We start from the raw sequence: 21,256 nt of genomic DNA, 5'->3' as shown, positions 1-21,256 counted from the left end.
TTGCAATATTTTTAGGGGATCTTGTAGAATTGCAATTTTGTCTATTTTATCATATTTTTTGTCTACAGCTGATAGAGTCTGGTACAATAGCTGTTGGACGTGTTTTGTTTACCTATAATGCTGTTCGTGAGGATGAAATCTCTGTGCAGAAAGGTGAAACAGTACATGTGATAGGCACAAACCAGTACAACATGTTTCTAATACACCGACCAGCTAACCTCATATCTCCTGCTGCAGAAGGTGTTGTTCCTATGTATGTTGTTGGAGCTAAAGATGGTGATCCAACTTTTAAGTGAGTACAGATAAATTTAATATTTACTGCTTTAAAGTATTTTAGAGTGCATTTCCATTTAGTTGTATTTGATTTGGTCACAGAAAATTTTGTCTAAACATAAAATTGATACTGAAGGTGCGATTTATTTTTAACTCACCTGTCACAAAGTGATATGGTGGTGACATGGCTTTTGTTATCGCTTTTTGTCCAGCATCCATCTGTCCGGCGTCCATCCGTTAACATTTTCTTTAAACGACATCTACTCATAAATCGCTGAGCCAGTTTCATCCAAACTTCACAGGAATGTTCCTTTGGCAGTCAACTTTGAAAATTGTTCAAAGAATTTTATTCCATGAAGAACTCTGGTTGCCATGGCAACCGAAAGAAAAAAACTTAAAAAAGTCTTCTTTTAAAAAACTGAAAGAGCTAGAGCTTAAATATTTGCCATGAAACATTGTCTAGTCAGTGTCTACCAAGTTTGTTCAAATAAAAGCTCTGGGGTCAAAATTGGCCCCGCCCGGCGGGTCATTGATTTTCCTTATTTGTATATAGTAAAAACTTCAAAAATCTTCTTTTATAAAACCCAAAAAGCTAGAGCTTAGATATTAAGCATGAAACATTTTCTAAAGGGTGTCTACCAACTTTGTTCAAATAAAAGCGCTGAGGTCAAAATTGGCCCCGCCCCAGGGGATCATTGTTTTTCCTTTTATTATATAGTAAAAACTTAAAAATCTTCTTTTAAAAACCCCAAAGAGCTAGAGCTAAGATATTAAGCATGAAACATTTTTTAAAGGGTGTCTACCAACTTTGTTCAAATAAAAGCCCTGAGGTCAAAATTGGCCCCGCCCCAGGGGATCATTGTTTTTCCCAAAAATTAAAAAAATCTTCTTTTAAAAATCCCAAAGAGGCTCAAGCTTAGATATTCATCATGAAACATCTTCTAAGGGGTGTCTACCAAGTTTGTTCAAATAAAAGCCATTGGGTTAAAATTGGCCCCGCCCTGGGGGCCTATATACAGGTGAGCGATTTCAGGGCCATCATGGCCCTCTTGTTACATTCAATTTTTTTGTACCTCTTTGAGGTTAGTTTGATTAAAATGTCATAATTACAGACCTGTGTTAGTGCTTATGACCTGCTGATCTTTTCCAGTCTGTTAAATTTGCCATAGATTAAGGTCAGAATCCAGTATGGTGTAAAATATCTCATCTTGCATAAAATTTGTGTCAATAATGTCCTTTATCAAATGAAATAGTTATGGTATGTTTAAGACCAATATTAGGAGTTTAATCATATTAGGTATAAACTTGACCAGTTAGAACTATACCTAGGGTTTTTGTGTATAACACACATTCTCATCATGCAAAACATTTTTGTCAAGATATTTCAAAACCAAATATCAAAATGATATTATTGAATTTTTCACTGGTAAAGAAAAAATGCAACATTTTTGTAAATTATAGCATCATAATAATTTCTTGGATGTAAAGATAAGTACTGTTATGAAGTAATTTGAGTAGTTTTAAACATGATATATTAATTCTAACATTTGTATGTCAGGAGGAATACATGGCAACTGTTCAAACATAAAACTAAATCACCAACAGCCAGTGACAGGTTTGAGTGGAATGGAATGAGCAGTTTTGAAGTACGCAGTAAAACCCTTCCTCTTACCAAGGAAGGTAAATCTAACAAGGTATTAACTACATACAGCAACCATTTTATAAACACTTAAAACTTTTGTATGTGAATTTGTAGTAAATTATAAGAAGTAAAAAGTAAAAAAAGAAATATAAAGAGTTTAAAAAAACATTTCTACTTCATGTTTCATTAGAGATTTTTAGCTTGAGCCAATTCCAATAAACTAATGGGATTGTCTCAGTATGATTTGTTTAGAAAAAAAATATAGAAATAAAAGACCAAATCAAATTAAACATTGAAGTAAAGATCAAATGCTCAAAGAACATTTCAGAATGTTAAGTAGAGTCAACTGGTACAGGTTTCTTCCATTACAACTCATTACTTTGGAAAAGTTAATATGATTTTAGAACTGACTTTGAAGTGTCTTTGAAGATTTTATGGCTCCGCTTAGGAATGGGAAATAAACATTTTCTGTTGTCTGTCCCTTTGTCCTGCTGTTATTCCGTAGTTGTATATGTATATAGTAAAAACTTACAAAAGTTTTTTCCTCCAGAGGCATGCAGCATTGTATCATTGGTCTGTACTAAATTTGTTCCTATATGTGGGATATAAAATAATTATAAGCAGTCATATCATTATCATGTTGTTTATATTTTGTTTAATTATATATTTGCTACATATTGTTAGATTTAAAAACATGACAACAGTAATATTTGCACAACGCCCATCACATAGTCATATAATCAACAGTTCACTGACCATTTTGATTTCGTTACAATAGCTTCTCAAATAAAAGGTTGCTTAAGTCTTTCTTTTCTCTTTATCAACATGATATCATAGGATACCATTGCATAATATTTGGTGAATATCATGACATTATAAGCAAATAAACAACTTGTTAATGACTGTAAGATGCATTGGAGGTTGCTAACTTTTTTTTTTGTAATAATGATGTCAATTTCAAAAACAGAGCAATGGAATGTAATACAACTTCATGGCATTGCTTATATGATACCAATAAAGACTAGGAAGTTTATTTTCAAAGCTGATCTGACCAGATATTGATCAAGGCAACTTATTTTTAAACATGAAAACAGATAAAGATAAGGGGTTGACAGTGTATCGGATAACAAACTCAACAGATGACAACAGAATAAGTACAGCCAAATAAACAAATCACTTTACAACAGTCTTTGAATATGTAACACTGTAGGGGTAATTTTTATGGACTGAGGTAAATGTAATACATGTAGTAATGACAAAGGAACATATTGTGTATCATAGTGTGTGTCAGAAAGGTACCATGGCTGTTGAAAATGGAAGAACTAGAATAGCATTTAGACACATCATCATAGTTCTTTGAAAAGCATTGAAAATATATGATTATATGATAAAGAAAATGCCAAGTGGAATCTAAACAAGCAAACTATGCAAAGAAGTATGGTATTTCTTATGAGATTGAAGTTGAAATAGCACATAGAAAATCTGTTGATCCAGCAGAACTTCACATTTGTGCTCAATTTGCAATCGGATTGGCACTAAAATGTATACGGACATCAGAAATGTGTAACATAGCATGGGTGCTATCTGTAGAAGGAGTGAGAATGTGACATTCATTTGACATTTTTGACATTGTCTGAATGTGTATGTTGTGTAAAGACTGTTTTAATGCAAACCTTGATCACAGCTCAGTAGGTTTTGTAAAAGATTTTGTTAGATATGTGTGAATTTTCTGGCAAAATTTGCTACACATATGTATTGCTTTAGAGTAAAAAATAGATAGATGATATTGGATGAGTGTAAGTTTATTACTGAATTTATTGAACCAATTGAATTAAAATATATTCTGGCAAGCATAATATTACTTTATTCAACAAGTACAATAAATTCAGTAATGAACTTACACAAATTTAATATTTTATCTATCACATACCAAAAATAAAGACTGTTCGAAGTGAAAAAGAACTATTTTTCATCGACACGCCTATAGAATCATGCTAACATTTAGCGTGTTTTAATGAAATGAAGTCATGTCAAAATATATGCACAGCTGTATATATATATATCACATTTACAGAATAGCAAAAACTGCACAGACTGCAATAGAACTAAAATCTTTTATTCATTCTTTAAAACTAGGTTGGATTAGACGTATTTTACATGGAAACAAAAAATGGAAAAATATCTTTGAAATTTCTTTTCCTGATATGTGTAATTTTTCCAAATTCGGGCCAGACTTAATTAAAAATCAATTATCAAGAATCGACAACCCCTTCTGGAACGAAGTCTTTACATCATGGATAATGTTTTATTCGAAAGTACAAATAATAAATTGGAATGAATATCTCAGGCAACCAATTGGGTTCAATCCAACAGGGAAGGTCGGAGGCACAACTATTTTTAACAATAACCTATTTCAAAATGGTATTAGTTTTGTCGCTGATTTAATTGACAATAATGGTCAATTCTATAGTTTACAATCTATACAAAATATTTTACAAATTAATATAAATTTCATACAATATGAAGGACTTTTAGAGCGCTAATAAATCTAAGAGTTAAACTTGAAATCAATAATGAAACTTTTAACACTTATAAGCAAATTCAAGTTATCACACAAAATATAAAGGGATGCCATTCTATTTATGAAAAACTTGTAAAAAATAAAAAAGTTCCGAAATCTCAAGATAAATGGAAACATGAACTATTATTATCAGAAACTTTTGAATGGAATAAAGTCTATACTATTGTTTACAAAATAACATCAGATACAAGCTTAAGATACTTCCAATAGAATCTAAGCAACAAATACTTTTTTAACTAAGATTGGAATAAAAGATGACAATACATGCACTTTTTGCAGGGAAAGTAACGAAACACTTTTACACTTGTTTTATGAATGTCGGTATGTTAGTCATTTTTGGCGGACTTCAAAAATTTTCATTAAAACTAAATGCCCGAATATTACAGATTATGAACTCTCAAAAGAAGAAATTCTTTTTGGGATAACTGATCCTAAGAAAACGGATGAAACATTAAATTTATTTTTAACCAGGTTTTCCGAAGGAAAAAACTGGTTATTAGATTGAGGTATGTCGGCGGGCGGGCGGGCGGATGGGCTGACGGGCGGGCGTAAACAATTTCTTCTGTGCGCAACTCCTCCTACATTTCTCAACGGATTTTGTCCAAACTTTCACAGAAGCTTTGTCATCAAGTGCCCTGGCGCATATTGTCGGGGTTTTGCGATTAGATAATATTTGACCTAATTATGGCCCTTTGTTTTTTTTCCTTATATAAAATATATAGTGAACAATTTCTTCTGTGCGCAACTCCTCCTACATTTCTCAACGGATTTTGACCAAACTTTCTCAGAAGCTTTGTCATCAAGTGCCCTGACACATATTGCCAGGGTTTTGCGATTGGTATATATTTGACCTAATTATGGCCCTTTGTTTTTTTTCCTTATATAGAATATATAGTGAACAATTTCTTCGGTGCGCAAGTCCTCCTACATTTCTCAACGGATTTTGACCAAACTTTCACAGAAGCTTTGTCATCAAGTGCCCTGGCGCATATTGTCGGGGTTTTGCGATTGGATAATATTTGACCTAATTATGGCCCTTTGTTTTTTTTCCTTATATAAAATATATAGTGAACAATTTCTTCTGTGCGCAACTCCTCCTACATTTCTCAACGGATTTGACCAAACTTTCTCAGAAGCTTTGTCATCAAGTGCCCTGACACATATTGCCAGGGTTTTGCGATTGGTATATATTTGACCTAATTATGGCCCTTTGTTTTTTTTCCTTATATAGAATATATAGTGAACAATTTCTTCTGTGCGCAACTCCTCCTACATTTCTCAACGGATTTTGACCAAACTTTCTTAGAAGCTTTGTTATCAAGTGCCTGGCACATATTGTCGGGGTTTTGTGATTGGATAATATTTGACCGAATTATGGCCCTTTGTATAGTTTTTCCTTATACAGAATATATAGAGAACAATTTCTTCTGTGCGCAACTCCTCCTACATTTCTCAACGGATTTTGACCAAACTTTCTTAGAAGCTTTGTTTTCAAGTGCCTGGCACATATTGTCGGGGTTTTGTGATTGGATAATATTTGACCGAATTATGGCCCTTTGTATATTTTTTCCTTATACAGAATATATAGTGAACAATTTCTACAGTGCGCAACTTCTCCTACATTTCTCAATGGATTTTGACCAAACTTTCACAGAAGCTTTGTCATCAAGTGCCCTGGCGCTCACTAAATTCCCATGTTTCTTCCAAGACATCATTCAAGTATTTTTTTAAAATTGTGAACATACTTTTCTTGATATCGCACAAAACACCACACGCCAATATTGTTGACAAAAGAAAATGACAAGAGACGCAAAAATGTAAAAATTAAGCAAAAATAAAGTACTGTTTACCTTTCTAAAACATTTGGGAAAAAAAGGCGAATAGACAACATAAAATTTCTCAATCATTTTTGTTTGAGGAATATTAAAAAAGCCATAATTCCTCCTAAAAGTTCAATTAAAAACAAATGCCCCTTCATGACAAAGCTTCTGTGAAATATTTTGCTGAAAACCTGGTTGCATCGCATTGCGATGTTCCTTGTTCTTATTGCAAAAAGATATATTTACATGTGTAGGTATAATAACCAAAATTTTAACATACAAACTTTTCCATTATAATGTAGAAAAGTATATCCAATATTCTTCTTGTAACTGGGATAAATTCAATAGTAGGTGGTCTCCCTATCAAACTCTTGTCGACATTACAGTTCCTAATTGATATATGTAAGTATCTGAACATACTTTCACCTTATATTAAAACACAAGGAAATTAACTGTTAATAGATCAATCTTAACAAAAAAAAAACAAACTATATTACCATCCAAAGTCGGAGAAGTGCCATATACATATAGAGTGTTTTGTTGGCCTTATTTTAAAAATAATGTAATAAATATATTTTTGGTGACACATCATAAAAAAGCTTCAGGCAACTAGTATATTATGCATACATATTTTACACTTCTAATGCTGATAAGATATGATATAATATTGATATGATACAGAATTATATAGATATTAAGATTGCTGGAACTATGGCCTGTGCCACCTGTATGTTGGCTCATCATGAAGTCATGGGTAACGCAGCTTAACTCCTGCTACTGGCATGGCCTGGGGCGCGCGTTTTCGCAGGAAGACCGTTTTGGAGCTTCTAGGCCCCAGGTCATGCTCTGGTTGAGTTCAGGTCCACAATAGAGTGGGTAGAGACTTTCAGTTCCGGCTGATTTTAATATATTTGAATCTTCTTATGTTTTATGTAATTGGGAGCTTTGAAAAACTACCTTTTTTCGAAGATTATAATAAAGGGAAATAAATAAGTTAACGTATGTTAGGAAATTTATGGTAGTTATACTTCTTTATGAGTCATGACTTTTTACCTAATGTATATGGAATTATTGTCACTTTCTTTCTTTTACAAGATTTTGTTTTTTTGTATTTATACACAAATTTAAGCTACTCCAATTATTAAATATAAAGATCCTGTGATGAGAGCAGTATTTCGATCAACTATCTCGTTAGGAGACATGAAATGTGGTTTATCCCGGGTGTAGATTTTCCAAGGTTTTTGGCTCAAAATCCTTGGAAAAAAACCTCGGAGTATTGGAACAAGAAAATGCAAAACTTTGCTATTAAAAAAAACCTCGTAAAAAGTATGACCTCGGAGTATTGGAACAATTTCCAAGGATTTCAGAATAAAAACCTCGTAAAATAATTTCCGAGGATTTTTTTTAGAAAACCTTGGAAAATGAGTGACCTCGGAGTATTGGAACGATTTCCAAGGATTTTTAAAGTGTTTCCGTGGTTTGTTTTCCAAGGTTTTTAAAAGAAAACCTCGGAAAGTTTCTCACAACTGGGAATTATAACTGTTATATTTTCGAGGATTCTTACTTAAGGGCATCAGAGAATTTTCCAAGGTTTATTTGAGCAAAAACCTTGGAAATTTCTAGAATATCCATGGAAAATAAGAAAATATAACATCCAATGAAATATTCTGAAAAGAGCAATTATATTGTCCTTTTAAGGAATTAAGAAACTTCTTTATAATAATACAGAGCAAAAAATGATCACATGACTCACTGAAACATTTAATGTCAGTGTGAAGTAAATACAAATGAAAGTTAAGTTAGTTATAGTCTTTAATGGTAAATATTACAATCAATGTTCAGTTATAATTTTTTGGTATCCGACTATATTTTAATGTATTCAAATATCTATCTTTTGAATTCCTGTTCACTCTCCATGATTTTTAAAGTGTCCCTTAGTTTTTCCCTCACCATCACAGGGGTCACATGTGGAAAATGCTCCAGGATACAATTCCTGAAATAAGTAAAGTAAATATTTAATAAAGTACAGCCATTGAAAGAAGTTAGAAAAACAATTATATAAAATCACCACTGGGCGCTTTCCTCTCCATGTGGTCAGGATCAAAGACTTCAAACTACTTGCCTTACAACATTGTATTTTTGACTCCTGAAGCCAGGATGGGCTTCTTCCCCTCTGAGGGAGCTATCCAGCCCAAGATTAAGGAAACACCTGTGGTTATACTCAGGACAGTTCAGTATGTGTAGGCAATCAGAATTACATCATTTAATTTTCTTTTTTATTAATCAATAAAAAAAATGATACGTTCCTTAAACATTCCATAGACAAAAAATATCAGTTCACTGTTGATATATATTGTTTTAAAAAAATCAGCACTTTTGTGAAAAGAAATACATCTTTTGAGTGATCCAAAACTACTTGAATGACAAGTTGTTTGAGACCTTTGCTTAAAATGAAGGCTTTAATATTTTCAAATGACCTTTTCTGTAGTTACTTTTAAATGTTTGTCTACTGTTTTGAAATAGTGAATTTAATTTTTTCATTTTTGATTTCTATTTTTTCTTCATCAGTACTTTAAGTGTTAGGATTTCAAAGAAAACTTTGGTAAGCCCAGTGTGACAATTCTGCGATGTTAAGAAAAGAAACGATGTCTGTTACTATTATTTTAGATTATATTTTGTCATACTGGATGTTACAACCTAAAGCACTCTAAAAATATTGCAAAAAATAACGCTTTTCATAAGGTGATTCTGATTGCCTACACTGATTATATCTGTCTGCTCAAAGTGACATCTGCATCAGTAAAGCTGGAGAGTCATCATGTAACATTATAGCATTTCCAACAAAGTATCAATAAAAAAATCAGTTTCCAGAAACCTTCATTCATCCAAATTTCAAATTGAAACTTTCAAAACCTAGTTTTAAAAAAAAAACATACTGTAGTATATTCCTTGAAGCCTTTCCTGGTCTACAGTTGGCTTCCTTAATCACTTGACTTTGAAGGTGCCAATGCCAATGACATTCCAGTATTATTCCTCTGCTTTATACTATGATAAAACACAGCAAAGCTGGATAGTTTGGAACAGTCCTGCAAACTTGCTTACAAGCTGACTCTGTAATTAAAAATTTGTAGATTCAAATAATAGATGAAAGATGAAAGTTTATAAATAATGTCATCATAGTTTAATGCACTCATCTTGTTCAATACAATCATAGAGCAAACATAGCATTTATACTCATAAAATATCCTCTAAACAATTGTATTAAAACTAGCTTACATTAAGGTTAAAAATATAGATCTAAAATAGTTTGTATTTAATACTTACTTGAAAAAAAACAAACAACAACAACAGATTTTATTGCATAAATGTATCTAAAATTATTTTACCTGAACATTTTAACTATCTTGTTTCTTTTGTTTATCTTTCCTGTTCCCAGGTCATTGATCTTTAGGTTCAATTACAACAACCAAACATTTCCTGAATCTTGTCACACTTAGATAAAGGGTTTTCTTTGAAATTTCCAAAATATGCTCCCCTAACATTAATAAAACAAGATATCTCCAACATTGCTTAAAATAAATTCCAGGTTTGCACTATTTCCAACTTAACCACTTGACCCATTAATGTTTGAGATAATCAAAAATTTTTCAACAGTATAAACTGAAGGGGCAATCATAATGTGAAACAGGGGTGATCCCAAAATATCAAAGCCATCATTTTTTTTCCATTTTTTTTTTTACATTTATTTGAAGGTACAAAAATATATTCAAATGATAAATAAAAGTAAAACTTGAAAATTATAATAAGTTCTTGAAAGAGAATCACACAGTTGCAGTGTCATTTTAGACTGTTTTGGATTGTAAAAAAACCCAGATTCCCCCTGAATAATCACATGGAACAATCTGGTCTATCCCAGAATGCTCAATGAGAAGATTGATTCATGCATAAGATAAAGGGGAACCACCTGGGTGCCATTAGTTTTATCTGATCAGTGTGTTATATTCCCTGTGTGTGAAATCTTAGTGGATGCAGTATTTATTTATCCTAATTATAAGAAATTAACAAGCATACTGTTATTATATTTCATACATTCAATTGTACATAATTATTTAAAAGGACAATTAATAACTATTTAAGTTTTTTTTGTACAACAAATTTAATGGCAGAAGTAAATTGTAATCTGAATGTATGTCACAGACTTGGCTTAGTAAATATGTACTATTTTTAATAAAATAAAACATTTAAAGAAATAGTTCTTATCAGTGTTGCTTAACAGGGCTGTTCAAGAAACCCTAAGTTTAAGTATATATATAGAAAGAAACTGCAGGAAAATACTGATGCATTTGGAAACTAATAGACATAAACCACTGATTGTTTCTTTTTAATATAATTAGTTTTGCTCTTTTACCTATTCTTAAAAATGGAGAAGAGTATCTAGTAACATTTATAAATAAAAAAAAAATATATATAAAAAAAAAAATAAAATTTTCAAGTCTTTCTGATCATCAGTTATTTGAATAATCTTTATCTAGGTTACAATACCTTATAGCCATTAATAAAAGGTATTTTATGGCAACAAGGAATTTACATTGTATTAACTTTTCCATGTTTTCACACTTAAATTTTTTTAATTGATTCCTCCCCAAAAAATGGCTTCAGAAGATTTAAAGTACAAATTTATTGAAAAGGAAGTTGGCCATTGACAATGTCCATACTAAAAATTGATTCCCTGGACCAAATCTCTCCTTTCCATGCTGTTGGACAATTGTTTTCTCTGACCATGGATTAAAAAATATCCATTGGCAATCTACAGTCAGGTTGTTATCTTAGTTTGCTTTAACTGTTGATTATTGCTTTTGATGCCCATTATAAGTTAAAATCATGATTATGTCTTAATATTTTCCGAGATGAAATTTAGTTAAGTTCAATTATCCGAGGTCATTTCCAAGCTAAATATTGGCAAAGTGTTTTCCAACAAATTTTACGTAAATTTTCTAAGTTCTTTTCCGAGCAAAAAAATGACAAAGTTTTTTTATTTCCCAAGCTTTTTTCCGAGCTGATTTTTGGCAGAGTGTTTAATTCCGAGGTAGTTTCCAAGGTTTTCTTTATTTCCAAGGATTTTTATACAAAAACCTTGGATAAAGTTTCCAAGGTTTTAATAAAAACCTCGGAATTAAAAAAAAAACCTTGTAAAACTGGTTTATTTCCAAGGTTTTTGAAGCAGTTTCCATGTTTTTTTTCATAAACCTCGGAAAATCTACACCCGGGATTTTAATTGAGATAATCCTTGTCCACAGTGTTTATAAATATACCTACCATATAATTATGTGAACTACACATAACATAATACTTTTATATAATACTTTTTTACTCTTTCTTCAATAACTATCCATGGGAAGACCTAATTTGTTTTTCGTATATACTTTTCGTTTAGGTTATCTTGCTGGGGACACTTTGGAGGACAGGATGAAAAAAAATGAAATAAACTGTATATAAATGAAAGTAAAATTATCTCAAAAACCATCTGTTCATAATTATTATATAATGCAATTATAAACCATTGTTTTCTTCTAACGTTCTTTTTATATTATCTCATCAATTTCAAAATTCATACTATAAATGTAATGTGAAAATCTTAACTGCACGGGTATGTGATAAAGTAGGATATGAACTTTTCTAGACGACCCTAAAAACTAAAATAATCATCACCAGAAACCACAAAAGCAATTTATATAAGATATGTTATTTGGTATAACACCGTCTAGTGGACTGCTACTAAGGTTGTCTAAATTATGACCCTAGAGTCGAAAATTGTCTGGCCTCATGGGCCATACATTTTTCCTTATATAAATTATAGTGACCAAAAAAATATATGTAGTCTTGTGGATCACTAAAATTTATTCAAATTATAGACCTGGAATCAAAACTGAATTAGCAGTCTGTGATTTCCAAAACAACCATTGACTTTCCTATTGACCAGTGACTTCATTAGCAATCATTAAATTTGCATAGGAGCTGATAGTTTCCATAGCAACCATTGTCCTTCCTAAGCAATCAGTAACTTCCATAGAAACAAATTTTTTTATAGCTACCAGTGACTTTTTTTTGTTAAATTTACACTATAAAGGATGTAGATTTGGTAACAGTTGACCTACAACTAGTCTTTCTCTAAAAGAACAAGGCCTAGAGCTAAGGTATTTGGTTTTGTAATATTCAATCATGTTTATTCAAATCATGACCTTAAAAAAATTGACCCTGCGGCGGAATTTTATTTCTTTCAATTTAGGACTGTAGCTTTCATTTTCATTGCCACATTGAAGTTTGCTTTAATTAAGTAAAACACAATAATTTCTTGCAACTTTCTCTGTTTAATAAATCCAATTATTTTATTTTATTTCAATTTTCTCTCAATTGAACTCTGGTTTCTAATTTCATTCCCTTTATATAGTCCACAATGAACATAAAATATGTTAAGACTGATGGAGATCTTCCAGGTTCTGACGGAGTCTTCACTTCGCCGGTCAGACAGGAAAATATATTATTATTCTCTAGCATTATTAATATGTTGTTTTTTTTATTTACACATAACAAAGAATATTTTTTACATAATTATACTAGTAGTTAGGCAATTGCCAAAAAAGTATAATAAATGCACTTTTCATTTTTTTCACTGTTTGCTTTATTTATGGAAAGCATTTATTTTGTTGTTTTTTTGTGTTTATTTATAGAAACCTTTATAATCTATAGAATGATTAAAATGGTCTCAGTCTGTGCATCCATGCATTGTTTCCATTTTTTTCCGGAAACAAAAACTCCAAAAAAACTACTTGAAATGATTTTTTTTAAACTTTTGGCATGGGAAGGAAAAGGGGTTGTTAAAACAATAACGCTGCCTTCTACTTTTAAAGTTATTCCCCTTTATCAGATTGACGTGAATGAAAAATAACGTTAATATAATTTTGCAAGCTTTATTGTACTTAGCATGACCATAAATAAAGAGCTTTTAAAAAAAATTTTCTCCCCACCAAGTTAAAAAAATACGAAATAAAAAACCTTTGGGTAAAATTTTTTTCCGGCAGGGGGAAAAAACATTTTGTTTTAATATGGTCTTGTTTGTTTCAAATTTCCTTTTTAAATTTGTCCTTACAAAAATAGAAACTTTTTATTGGGTTTTTTAGATGGGCAAACCAAAGAATTTTATGTTTGAAAGGGGGTTTCGCCAAAAGTTTTCACACCCCCATTTAAAAATTGCAGTTCAGGCAGGGGGGGATTTTGGGGGGGGGGGTGGGGTTTACCTGGGGGAGGGAATATTGGGGGGGGGTAGAAAACCCACGGGGGGAAACAAAATGGGGGGTTTTAAACAAAAAAATACCAGTCCTTCCTGACCAAAGAACTGTGATATCTTACAGAGAAGATGGTGTTGTTACACTTCAGGTAAATTCCCTACTGTAAAACAAGTACTACCAATGCCAGATACTGGTTACGTTCATGTACTATGTTGGGTGACTTTTATTGTTAATAATGTTTACATGCCTCTAGTCATATTTAATAAAACTTTACCATGATCATACATGAATAACACTGTGCTTGTAAATTTGTAATTTTTAGCTTGACTGTTTTTTTGTTGTTGTTTTTTTAGCTCACCTGTCACAAAGTGACAGGGTGAGCTTTTGTGATCGCTTTTCGTCCGGCGGTCGCCCGTCGTCCGTCCGTAAACTTTTACTTTAAATGACATCTCCTCATAAACCACAAGGCCAATTTCATCCAAACTTCACAGGAATGTTCCTTTGGTGGTCACCTTTAAAAATTGTTCAAAGAATTTAATTCCATGCAGAACTTGGGTTGCCATGGCAACCGAAAGAAAAAACTTTAAATATCTTCTTTTAAAGAACCCAAAGAGCTAGAGCTAAGATATTTAGCATGAAACATGTTCTAATGAGTGTCTACCAAGTTTGTTCAAATAAAAGCCCTGGGGTCAAAATTGGCCCCGCCCCAGGGGGTCATTGATTTTCCCTATATGCATATAGTTAAAACTTAAAAAATCTTCTTTTAAAGAACTCAAAGAGCTAGAGCTAAGATATTTAGCATCAAACATGTTCTGATAGGTGTCTACCAAGTTTGTTCAAATAAAAGCCCTGGGGTCAAAATTGGCCCTGCCCCGGGGGTCATTGATTTTCCTTATATGTGTATAGCAAAAACTTAAAAAATCTTCTTTGAAAAAACCCAAATAGCTAGAGTTTAGATATTAAGCATGAAACATCTTCTAGTGAGTGTCTACAAAATTTGTTCAAATAAAAGACCTAGGGTCAACATTGGCCCCGCCCCGGGGGTCATTGATTTTCCTTATATGTGTCTAGCAAAAACTTAAAATCTTTTTTGAAAAAACCCAAATAGCTAGAGTTTAGATATTAAACATGAAACATCTTCTTGTAAGTGTCTACAAAGTTTGTTCAAATAAAAGCCCTGGGGTCAAAACTGGCCCCGCCCCAGGGGTGTCATTGTTTTTAACTATATGTGTATAGTAAAAACTTAAAAAAGTCTTCTTTTTAAAAGCCCAATGAGCTACAGCTTAGATGATTAGCATGAAACATCTTCTTATGGGTGTCTACCAAGTTTGTTCAAATAAAAGCTCTGGGGTCAAAATTGGCCCCGCCCCAGGGGGTCATTGATTTTCCCTATATGCATATAGTAAAAACTTAAAAAATCTTCTTTTAAAGAACTCAAAGAGCTAGAGTTAAGATATTTAGCATCAAACATGTTCTAATAGGTGTCTACCAAGTTTGTACAAATAAAAGCCCTGGGGTCAAAATTGGCCCCGCCCCTGGGGTCATTGATTTTCCTTATATGTGTATAGCAAAAACTTAAAAAATCTTCTTTGAAAAAACCCAAATAGCTAGAGTTTAGATATTAAGCATGAAACATCTTCTAGTGAGTGTCTACAAAGTTTGTTCAAATAAAAGACCTAGGGTCAACATTGGCCCCGCCCCGGGGGTCATTGATTTTCCTTATATGTGTCTAGCAAAAACTTAAAATCTTTTTTGAAAAAACCCAAATAGCTAGAGTTTAGATATTAAGCATGAAACATCTTCTTGTAAGTGTCTACAAAGTTTGTTCAAATAAAAGCCCTGGGGTCAAAACTGGCCCCGCCCCAGGGGTGTCATTGTTTATAACTATATGTGTATAGTAAAAACTTAAAAAATCTTCTTTTAAAAAGCCCAATGAGCTACAGCTTAGATGATTAGCATGAAACATCTTCTTATGGGTGTCTACCAAGTTTGTTCAAATAAAAGCCCTGGGGTCAAAATTGGCCCCGCCCCAGGGGGTCATTGATTTTCCCTATATGCATATAGTAAAAACTTAAAAAATCTTCTTTTAAAGAACTCAAAGAGCTAGAGTTAAGATATTTAGCATCAAACATGTTCTAATAGGTGTCTACCAAGTTTGTTCAAATCAAAGCCCTGGGGTCAAAATTGGCCCCGCCCCGGGGGTCATTGATTTTCCTTATATGTGTATAGCAAAAACTTAAAAAATCTTCTTTGAAAAAACCCAAATAGCTAGAGTTTAGATATTAAGCATGAAACATCTTCTAGTGAGTGTCTACAAAGTTTGTTCAAATAAAAGCCCTGGGGTCAAATTTGGCCCCGCCCCGGGGGTCATTGATTTTCCTTATATGTGTATAGCAAAAACTTAAAATCTTCTTTGAAAAAACCCAAATAGCTAGAGTTTAGATATTAAGCATGAAACATCTTCTAGTTAGTGTCTACAAAGTTTGTTCAAATAAAAGCCCTGGGGTCAAAACTGGCCCCGCCCCAGGGGTATCATTGTTTTTAACTATATGTGTATAGTAAAAACTTAAAAAAATCTTCTTTTAAAAAGCCCAATGAGCTAGAGCTTAGATGTTTAGCATGAAACATCTTCTTATGTGTGTGTGTGTGTGGGGAGCTATATACAGGTGAGTGACCTCAGGGCCATCATGGCCCTCTTGTTTAATAAAAAAATAGAGGTATTGTTACAGTCATGTTAGTCTCACAAACTTTAACCTTGATCATAACTTTTTAAGTTCATGGTGTATTGCCTTCATAATTCGCTACACCAACCCTTGGCACAAGACCTTCTAGTAGACAAGACAAACCTTGATTTTCATTCATAAAATTAATGTCTAATAATGAGTCTTAATTGCGAATGTTCAAATTATGACCATGGGTTCAATATTTGCCTTGGCCTTGGGTCATAAGTTTTCCTTAAACATATATAGTAATATCTCCAAAAATCTTCTGCACTAGAACCCCAAGTGATAGAGCTATGATATTTGGGCTGAAACATCATCAAATGGACTTCCTACAAAGTCAACAATGGCCCTGCCCAGAGGATCATGATTTTTTTATATGAATATGTTCCCCTTATATGTATATCATATAATCAGTGAATATAATTTGACCTTCAAGGTTAAGGTCATACATGAATCAAGGTCAATTTGAGTTTGATATATATATGAAGGTCCTGACCTAAAATATGTTGTCTCTAAATATGAAGTTAATCCATTTATAAATACAAATGCAATAAAATTGTAGAATGTCTCCTTTCCAGTAAGACAAATAATTTTGAGATCTATGTTTACTTAATGCCATTTCAGATATCTCAAGTTACAATAGCTGACAGTGGAGAATACACATGTGTTGCTAATAGTGATATAGGAGGTGTTGTAACCAAGGCAACATTAAGCGTACTTGACCGTCCTGATCCTCCCTGTAAACCAGAGGTGAAAACCCAAGTAGGAACATCAGTACATCTTGAGTGGCAGCCACCAGCTACCATGCCAACTGGACAAATACAGGTGAGATGTTTGAAGTTATTAGATATACCAGAGAGATTTGACTTTGTTAGAGACATTTGAGCGGTTTTATCAGAAGTTTCGTCAAAGGCCAAGGTCAGTTTTACTGAAATTAGAAATATGGTTTCCTAAATCTAGAGTTAGGAATGAGATAGTGTAATAAAACTAAGTTTAATACCAAGCTTTTGTGGACTGTTGAATTGTGTTTAGACCTCCTCAAATCAAGGTCACTGTTGCTAAAAATAGAAAAATAGTGGGGTAGTGAACTAGAGTTTGGACCAAGATGAGGCAATAGATTGTAAAAATATTTTGCTCACAAGTGTATAATCATAAGATACAGGTTGAGGTTATTGTCCTTGCCTTTTCAAAGAAAAAAGAGATATAGAAATGGGCTAAGTAGACCAGTCTGTCTGCCTGTCTGTCACACTTCACATCTAGTCTGAAAGGGTCCTGTGCAACATGTGAGGACCTCCATGGTCAAGGTGACACTAAGAGGTCAAAGCTGAACATGTTCTGTATTTTCCTTGTCCACAGAATAACTCTGATTCCAGTGAAACTTAAAATATAAATATATTACAGTGAGAGGGAGTGCACAGCAAAAGAGCCATAAACTTTTCTTAAATAATTTTTGAATTATTCCCTTGTATGTACTTATTTTCATAATGGCTACAGTTGAATATATATAAAATGATGCATTATGCTAATGTTAAATGACATAATTTTGAAAATTATGATTTCAAAAAGCAGATATTGAAAATATGAAGACTCTCCTGGTTGGAGAGATAACTCCGACACTAAATCACATATTTTTTGCAATATTTTAATTATCTTCCAGTATATTTTAAATATTGAACCACCTAAACAAAGTTCAGTTCAAAGACTTTACAAAAACTATGTATGAAAATGGAATCTGGTACTTCTTTAAGGTCTTGAATGAGGTATACAAAACATGGTCTTTTTACCCCACAACAGAAGATAAAGTCGACACTTAAATTTTTAAGTAAAAAATGACTGGAAAATCAGCATCAATAATTTATTTTTACATCTTATATGGTTTATCTATTTTTTGTAAATATTTAAACAATTTTTCAAAAATCTTTCCCAAGTCAGTGGCCTGTGGTCAATACATTTCTAACTACCTTACTGTAATTTAGTAAAAAGAACGTTTTGAAGCAGTTTTTGCCTACAAAAAGTTTAGGTTATTTGAAAAACATTAAAAAGTCTACCAAATTATAACAAATCATCACATTCTGTCCTGTTCCTATACTGTTAGGTGATCATGTGCTTATTTGTTGAAAAACAAAGCTAAAACAATTATTAGTCCCCTAACGGTTTAACCGGAGGGGACTTTAGGTTTACCCGCCGTCCGTCTGTCTGTCTGTCTGTCTGTCAGTCTGTTAGTCCGTCCGTCCACAAATCTGGATCCCGCGATAACGCAAAAAGTACTGAAAATAATTTTATGAAACTTGACATATGGATAGATGGCAGTATAGAGATTATGCACGTCTTCTTTTTTTCTTCCTATGTTGAAAATTCTGGTTGCTATGGCAACAAATAGTCTGAAAATATGGCAAATTTAACACATAAACTGGATCCAATGATAACTCTAAAAGTACTGAAAATATTTTTATGAAACTTCAAATATGGGAAGATGGCAGTCTGGAGATTATGCACATCTTTTTCTTTTCTTCCTATGTTGAAAATTCTGGTTGCTATGGCCAACAAATAGTCTGAAAATATGGCATTTTAACACATAAACTGGACCCAGTGATAACTCAAAAAGTACTGAAAATATTTTTATGAAACTTCAAATATGGGAAGATGGCAGTCTGGAAATTATGCACATCTTTTTCTTTTCTTCCTATGTTGAAAAATCTGGTTGCTATGGCAACAAATAGCCTGAATTTCAAGATTTCTGATTTAAATTTTTCTGCTTTTTCACTATAAGTTCTTTATTTCTTAAGGTGTTTACTTCAAACTTTAAATATAACATTCTGGTCATCAACCACAACATATGTGACAAGGTTTACAACTCTAGCACAAAAATTATCAGTATTACCTCCCTTGAACTAAGAATTTTTATGAAAAAAATGTTGTCTTTTTTAAATAACTTCTTTATTTCCTAATGTATCTACTTCAAACTTCATATATATGTTTCTAATTATCACTCAACGTTTTTGAGAAGGTTAAGTACTCTAGCAAGACTATTTCCAGAATTATGTCCCCCTTGAACTTAGATTTTTTCAAGAAATTGGTATTTTTCACTCCAACTTCTTCATTCCTTATAGGATTTACTTTAAAATCCCACATCGTAATAATATGACAATATGAAAATATCACTGGTAAAATTGAATGGCCAATGGCCCATCAGAATGTTGCTGGGGTTCTAACCGGTAGGGGACTTATGGATTGCTTGCAATACTATGATAATTGCTTGTATTTATCAAGTGTCGGGGTTATCTATGCGTCGGAGTTATCTCTCCGACCAGTATTGATAAATAAGGCAGTATTAAGGAAATGGTTGTATCTACTTAATTACATAATTTCTAGACATCTTGAATTCATTAAGAAGCCATGTTTACTTGATTTTAGTGTGACCAGGTTTTAACTAAGTTTTAGAAAATGTTGTTTGTATCTATTTATGTTTGCATTCGAAATACAATTTCCATTCTAGCAACTTTCAAATATTACCTGACTTTAACATTTTTTATTCTTGAAGATAATACAGTATGTTATTAAAGGACCTTTTACTGCTTTGATACAAAAAATTCCAGAATTTGTATCATTTTTAGCTCGACTATACAAAGTATATGGAGAGCTGTCCTACTTGCCCTGGCGTCCGTGTCCGCGTCCAGATTTCAGATTAAAGTTTTGGTGCAGTAAAATATTTTTCACTATAACTTTTTTATTTCTTAAGGGGTCAACTTCATACTTCAAATATAATTATGTTCCTTATCATCAACCACATTTTATGTGACAAGGTTCATAACTCTAGCACCAATATTGCAAGAATTATCTCCCCATAAACATAGATTTTTTTTACTTGAAAAATGTTATTTTTTACTATAACTTCTTTAGTGTTAAAGGTATCTACCTCAAACTTAAAATACATATTCCTTATCATCAATTACATCTTATGTCACAAGGTTTATAACTCTTGAAGCAATATTTTCAGATTTATCTTTCTTTGAACTTAGGATTTTCTTTAAGAAATATTATAAGTTTTTTACTTTTTAGGGTATCTACTTCAAACTTCAAATATATATTTCTTATCATTACGCACATGTTGTGTGACAAGGTTCATAACTCTGGCTTGACTATTTCCAGAGTTATTTCCCCTTGAACTTGGAATTTATGTTAACAAATGTTATTTTTTTACTTTAACTTAATACATACTTAATTATACATAATTAATTTTTCTTTCATAGTTTTGTCTTCCTTACTGTGTCTAGTATTTTATTAGTTGACCTTCGCTGTCTCCTGTGACAGCTCTTGTTTTTTTATGCAACATGTTTTATATATATTTTGTTATAACATTATTTCATTATTTTCGGTGAGTATTCTTAGAGCAGTGTCATTTGAAATAGGTCGACTGACATCATCATTCAGGTTTATATATATATACATGCATATATATTAAATGAAAAATATTAATTTCCAAATTCTACGCATTTGAGTTTGATTAGGAAAAATAGAGATAATAGATTATATGTAATTCATCAGGTAAGTTTGACATTTTGACTGATTGTAGAAAACTTGGGTAATTAAGATTATAAAATTATACTTCCTACTGTATGTTAAACTTTGTTTTTCAGGGTTACACCATAGAGTTAAATGAAGTTGGTCTTGAGTATTGGCAAGCTGGTATACCTTATGTACCAAATACCTCTCAAGTTATTGGTGACTTAAATCCAGGTTCCATGTACCAGTTCACTTTTAAAAATATTTGGTTTAAAAAAAATTTTTTTTTTCTTAAAAAAGTTTTTTTCAAAAAAAACCCTTTTGGGGTTTAAAAGGGGCCCCGCCCGGGGGGAAAAATTATTTTTCCAATAATTAAAATTTTAGTAAAAAAATTTTAAAAAATTTTTTCTTTTTTTTTTTAAAAAAAA

The 21,256-nt window shown here is 32.1% G+C and overlaps 1 protein-coding gene across 1 annotated transcript in view; it reads left to right on the top strand.

The window, feature by feature from the left end:
- LOC132750168 (triple functional domain protein-like) overlaps positions 1-21,256 on the top strand; it is a 73,068-nt gene that overhangs the window by 30,898 nt on the left and 20,914 nt on the right. Inside the window, exons 12-17 of the mRNA XM_060740112.1 lie at positions 69-292; positions 1,832-2,002; positions 3,309-3,510; positions 13,676-13,750; positions 16,950-17,150; positions 20,963-21,075. Of these exons, the coding sequence (XP_060596095.1) occupies positions 69-292; positions 1,832-2,002; positions 3,309-3,510; positions 13,676-13,750; positions 16,950-17,150; positions 20,963-21,075 (986 nt within the window). The remainder of the gene's footprint in view (positions 1-68; positions 293-1,831; positions 2,003-3,308; positions 3,511-13,675; positions 13,751-16,949; positions 17,151-20,962; positions 21,076-21,256) is intronic.

Source organism: Ruditapes philippinarum, unplaced genomic scaffold, assembly GCF_026571515.1.
Source record: "Ruditapes philippinarum isolate M1 unplaced genomic scaffold, ASM2657151v2 ctg2502_1_1_1_1, whole genome shotgun sequence".
NCBI lineage: Eukaryota > Metazoa > Mollusca > Bivalvia > Venerida > Veneridae > Ruditapes > Ruditapes philippinarum.
Note: the sequence above shows the minus strand (reverse complement) of the source record. Positions and strands in the feature narration are given on the sequence as shown.